Raw genomic sequence first — 5,896 nt, 5'->3', positions numbered from 1 at the left:
CCCCGCTATGAGCCTGTGCCACATACCTGCTTACACACGCTCTGAGCTGGTTTGGACATCACAAACACACGGCCACATACACTCCCAGCCAGCCCCTCACCCCACACACGGCGTGCCCAGGCACCCCCGCCCATGCCGCATCCACCTGAGTGTGAGCACATTCCTCCCCTGCCCTTTATTTCTCAGGGGGCCTCTCTGATGTTTCGCTCTCTGAGAAAGCTCCCACCCACTGCCCCCAGCCTTTGTGGGTAGGTGTGTTACACACATTAATCCCTTCCCGCCCACCTCCCTGTAGATCTGTGTTTTAGATTCAGAGCCTTAAACCTTAACTCCTCCCGGGAGACTCGCTCACACACTTTCCTCCCACAGGATCGCTCGTATTTACACACTCTTCCTCCCGTGAAGGAGGGCAGTCTAATCCTAATTCTGCCCCTCTTCCCGAGAGCTCAGCTCAGATCTCCACTGGGGCAGGGTCTTCTCCCAGCTCTCTTCACTGCCCTCTGTTCCTAGGTCCAGCTCTGGGCCCCCTCCTCAGCATCCCGCCCTTTTCTGTCCCTGGATTATCAGCGGAGGGGGCTGGGCTCCCAGCCTGCTGCTGTGACCTAGATTTCGAGGCGGAGACGGTTCCTGGTGCTGACAGTCAGAGAGCATTGTTCCTGGCCCGGCCTGCCAGGGCCACCGCTGGGCCCTTCTGTCTGGTTGCACCTGGGTGTGCAAGTGAGCGTGCCTGGGAGTGCCTGTTCCTTGCAGGGGTCATGCTAGCCCTGCTGTCTGGCTCATTGTCTGTCTGTGTCACGGTGCCTGCCACCAAGGGAGGCTTGTTTGTACGGGCCCAAGTAGGGGGCTGGGAATGAGGACGTGGTTCTGCACCTTCTTATGCGACACCAGCCTCTCTGCCTCAGCTCTCCTGCAGCAGAGGCCAGAGTCAGGAAAATGGGTACGTGCCAGCCAGAGCCCTCAGATCTGCCACCCTCCCAGCCTGATGCTGGGAGGCCATGGTTTTGGGGGCCAGGCAGAAGGCCGTCCAGTCCCTCGCATCCCAGTGTTTATGGCACGACTTAATCTCTTTGCTGCTTCACCACTCTGATAACACACTCACTCACTGTGGACAGTTTCCTTTCTGAGCTCACCACTGGTGTTTCACATCTTATCAGATCCAGAGTTCGTGCCAAGGTCCAGCCTCCTTCCTCCCTGTGCTAGCCGCAGCTCCCACCTTTGTGGAAGGCAGGCCTTGAATGTACCTTCTCACCCAAGGATCCCAGTGGAGGGATGGGATGAAAGTCCAGATGCACTCTGGCCTTGCCCACCCACTGTGGGAGGCTACGCGGAAGGAGTGCCAGCAGGAAGTGGATGCAAGGGGTAGCAGCAGCCCCCTTCCTGCCAGATTCTCCCAAAGCCCTGTCTAAACTCCCCTTCCCCCGCCACCAGCCAGCCTGGGAACTGGGCAGGGGGCCAGAGCCAGCTGCTTGGTATGCTTGGGCGTGGGGGCTGCAGGCACAGCACAAAGGCTAGGAGGGCAGAGTGGGGGCCCGGGAACCATCAAGGGTGAAAAGGGGCTCTGCAAGGTGGGGGTGGCCCATTGTCTTCCCCCACCCCAAGCCCTGGTGATTGAATAAGCGTGGAGGGGCCAGGGAACCCGCAGACCCAGCAACTACCATGCAAACTGGGTCATTAGGGTAGTGGGGAGTTGAAGCGAGGGACCCCTTAGCTTCTGGGGACACATGAGCTCCAGCGAACTCCTCTAGTTTCTCCTCTTCAGCTTCTCACTGCCATAGCCTGGGTCATTGTTTTTGAATGTTTTTGTTTTTGTTTTGTTTTCCCCTGATAGGGGGAAGGGTTGCAGGTGGGTGGGGCGATTCTGGGGGGACTTAGAGGCAGTGGGTGAGAAAGTCGGGAGTAGGTTGCTATGGTAACCACCTCCTCAGTCAGGGAACTGTTGCCAGGGATACTGTTAGAAGGGGGGAAGGAAAAGATGGTGGGGGAAGGAGGTATGACTTGTAGCTCTAGGCTCCAGCCAGGCTCCTAGTTTCCGAGTTTCTTCCTGTCTACCCCACCATCTCCCCAAGGCCTTCCTTTTCAGTTTCCAGCGCGGCCCCCACTGCCCTCCAGACACATGCCTGGTGGGGGTGGGGAGCACCCGTGACTGAACCACACCCTGTACCTTCTGCTCAGCCTGCTCGCCCCTCGTCATCATGACGGAGTACGGGACCCTCCTCCAGGACCTGACCAACAACATCACCCTTGAAGATCTGGAGCAGCTTAAGTCAGCCTGCAAGGAGGACATCCCCAGCGAGAAGAGTGAGGAGATCACTACTGGCAGTGCCTGGTTTAGCTTCCTGGAGAGCCACAACAAGCTGGACAAAGGTGGGGAGGGCTGCGGGGTCGTGCCCTCGGCCTTTCGGCTTTCATTCAGCAGGTGGAGCGCGGAGCTCGTGCGCACACATCATGCACGTCTGTGACAGGGCAGAAGAGAGATCGGTCCTAGCAGTACAAAGGGCTCTTGGACAAGGGTCTTCAGACATTTTCCAGTGTGTCCTTTATAAAAAAATGCATTCAGGTATCCTTGTGCTATTATTACTTTATTTATACGCGCACACACACACCCTGGAGAGGGACTTCGAAAGTTTGTGGAAAGATAAACATAGACGTTCTTTTGGTGCAAAAAAAATTTGAAATCATGCAGTTTTTTTATAATGTACATTTTCCATGAACTTTTTGAAGACGGTGTGTGTGTGTATAAAGAAAACATAAACATAGACGTTTGAAGTGATATAATTAGGGACCAGCAGATGGTATAATGGTTACGTTGCTGGGCTTCTACATAGTCGACCATGGCTTAAGTCCTGGACCCAGCAGCTTAAAACTCAGGCTGGGTGCATGTGCATACATACCCAAAATCCTGAGAAGAGCATGGAGGAGAGAGGACTGTGGCGTGGCCATCTCCCCTAGGTGGTGACTTCTCGCTGTCTGTCTCCAGCGAGAGCACATACCCTCCAGCAAAAATCTCTCCAAAAAACAGTGATACGATTATAGGTGAAACCATAAATTGTCACATCTTCTATGCACCTCTGGAGACCATGAGTGAGCAAATGCCCATGTAGCTATTGAGACAGGTCTGCAGGCAAGTGGGATCGGGTTTGCTGGGCAGAGCAGCATAGCCAGAGTTCGGAGGGCCTGGAAAAGCAGGGGCCCTGCTTGGCTTGGCTGGGCCATGGGGACATGGAGAAGTGGCAGGAAAGGGAAGGTCCTGGGCTACAGAGGGTCTTGGTGACAGAGTATCTGACAGATAAGGTAAGTGACTAGGCGCCCTACAGGGAGAGGGCTGAAGGGCCACAGCTGCCAGGGAAGAAGGTCCAAGGACACGTGCAGTCTCCTGGACCTGGCCACGCCATGGAGACCACCCTTTTGCTTGTGCCTCGGCCTTGGCAGAGTAACCCTTCTGAGTTGTCGAGAGATCCCACCCCTCCAGGTACATTATGTGCCGTCAGGAAATTCTTCCCGATGCTCACTTGTAGAGAAAGTGGAAAAAGGACAAGAATGGCTATGGGGGGAACCAGCAGTTAGCGTAATGGCTATGTCGCTGGATTCCCACGTAGTCGACCGCGGTTCACGTCCCGGATCCGGTGGCTTAGAACTCACGCCGGGCGCGTGTGTGTGCGTGCCCAAGATCCCGAGAGGAGAATGGAGAAGGGATTGCGGTGTGACCATCCCCCCTGGGGGTAATCTCTCGCTTTCTATCTCTCTGTCTCTCTCTGTCTGTCTGCTGAGTGCACGCGCCCTACAGTGAAAACCTCTCCAAAAACAAACAAAAAAGACTGGCTGTGGGGTATTTGGAAGGCAAATCACTGGGTCATCAGAGAAGTCATGACGTATTCATGTGTTTTTCTATGCAAAAATGCATCATGACTTTTCCGATAACCCAATAATTTTCTACTGCCCCCTCCTGTTATGGGGCCTGCTAACCTAAGTGCAGCGTCTAGAAACTGTATGACCAACAGTGAAGTCCTCCATGCTGTCATCCTCCTCCATGTTGGCCCCTCAAATAAACAACATGGGCAGCTCTCCCTTGGCCCAGAACACTGCTCTGGTAGAGTAGAAGCTGACCCTACCCCCGAGCTCTGACTTGAGCTCTGCCTTCCTCCAGACAACCTCTCCTACATCGAGCACATCTTTGAGATCTCCCGCCGTCCTGACCTACTCACCATGGTGGTTGACTATAGAACCCGTGTGCTGAAGATCTCGGAGGAGGATGAGCTGGACACCAAGCTAACCCGTATTCCCAGTGCCAAGAAGTACAAAGGTAAGAGGCCAGGTCTTGGACCTAACTGCACCCTGCCCCTCCCATCGACACACTTGGCATGGGGACTGTGGAGGTGAGGCTCCGCGGGCCTGCCTGAGCCTCCCACTTCACCCCTGGTCACATCCCTTTTTGCCCCAGACATCATCCGGCAGCCCTCTGAGGAAGAGATCATCAAATTGGCTCCCCCACCGAAGAAGGCCTGAGCAAGGGGAGGAAGAGGAAGAAGGTTGGCCCTTCGTTGGACCGCTCCCTTCCCCCGTCCTCCAGGGGAGGGGGCTAGGGCAGCCTTCCCCCATCTACCCACATACTAACCTGGTCCTAACCCCCTTACTGTGCGCGTGTGTGTGCGTGTGCGCACGCTCTGGCTGTCTGTCTGTATGTCTAGCTCATCTAGTTCCTCCTCGTGAGGAGATGGGGGTCAGGGGCTGGGAGGAGGGGGCTTGGCTTCCCCACTCTTGGGGGAGGTGGGGGCTATTTCTATGCAAATAGAAATCCGCACGTTCCTCCTATTTCCCTTCCCTCCATCTTTAAAGTGAGGAAGCAGAAAGGACCTGCATATTCCTACACCGAAGAGCTCAGGTGGGCTGTGGTGGGTGATCTAGGGAAAACCAGTGGGGAGGGAGGCAGAGAGGCCACCCATCCCCCATCCGGAAGGGGCAAAGCCAGGCCCGAGTTGGGTGTTCGTACTTCTCTGCTGGACTGGCTGAGTCCAGCTTTCTGCTGTTCATCAGGTGAGAGGCCTGATGGGTGCCAACAGGTCACTTTCCTCCCCTCTCATGGGCCTAGGACGGGTGTAAGCCAGGGATCTAATGAGGGAAGACCAGTGAATACTCTTCTGGTCCCAAAGATCAAAACCCACAGAGAAGCTGGCATTCAACGCCCCCACTTTGTGAGACTATGCTGGGGATATGCACACTGAGCCCCTTTCCACCCTTTCTTCCTACTCCGAGTGTTGCACATAGGGACCCGGAACCGGAGGGAGTTGTGGAGTGAGAGCCTTAGGTTTTAACCAGTAATCTTGCCCCACCCGCAGGATCCCAGCATGGTTACTGCAGGCAACCTTCCCTCTCTCCTTGGTCTCGGACACCCCAGCCAGAAGAGATGTTAACTACAGTGTTTCCCTGTGCACTGTCCCTGCCCCAATTCTATCCAGGAGGGGACTTGGCAGCCCTTCCATTCCATACCCTGGCCCCTTGGCCTTGTGGCTGCCTCCTAGCCAGTTACTAGAGTACAATGAGTGACCCAGCTCCTGCCTGCCCAAAACACCCTACCCCTGACCGTGCTAACTGTGTGTACATATATACTCTACATATATGTATATTAAACCCGCACTGCCATGTCTGCCCTCTTGTGGTGTCTAGCGTTAACTTACTGTCTAGGCCAGAGCGGGGGGCGGGAGGAGACGCCACGGTGAAGGGAGTGGTGGAGTCGGTTTACTACACGGTCCAAACAAAAAAGAAACCTTTTGTTTAAAAAAATACAAAAAACAAACAAACAAAAAAAAACAGTAAATTCACATGCACTGAGACTTATCAGAGAAAGGTGAAGTGAGGAGCTTTCAGGACATGGAGCAGCACCTGAGTGGGAGAGGCTGGG

General features: G+C 54.9%; 1 protein-coding gene across 4 annotated transcripts in view; it reads left to right on the top strand.

Annotated features, from left to right (window-relative positions):
• PEA15 (proliferation and apoptosis adaptor protein 15) overlaps positions 1–5,803 on the top strand; it is a 10,321-nt gene extending 4,518 nt beyond the window's left edge. The window contains exons 1-5 of one of the 4 annotated variants that reach the window (XM_006168832.3): positions 1,966–1,988; positions 2,173–2,364; positions 4,145–4,300; positions 4,439–4,526; positions 5,334–5,803. In XM_006168832.3, coding sequence (XP_006168894.1) covers positions 1,973–1,988; positions 2,173–2,364; positions 4,145–4,300; positions 4,439–4,503 — 429 coding nt within the window. In that variant the 5' untranslated portion in view covers positions 1,966–1,972 and the 3' untranslated portion in view covers positions 4,504–4,526; positions 5,334–5,803. Of the gene's footprint in view, positions 1–1,965; positions 1,989–2,172; positions 2,365–4,144; positions 4,301–4,438 lie in introns of those variants that run through there. The other 3 variants (XM_006168831.3, XM_014584300.2, XM_006168833.3) reach the window with 3 other exon arrangements.
• Positions 5,804–5,896: the final 93 nt, after the last annotated feature.

This window comes from Tupaia chinensis, unplaced genomic scaffold, assembly GCF_000334495.1.
Source record: "Tupaia chinensis unplaced genomic scaffold, TupChi_1.0 Scaffold146187_1, whole genome shotgun sequence".
NCBI lineage: Eukaryota > Metazoa > Chordata > Mammalia > Scandentia > Tupaiidae > Tupaia > Tupaia belangeri.
The sequence above is the reverse complement of the archived record's forward strand: the minus strand, read 5'-3'. Positions and strand labels throughout refer to the sequence as shown.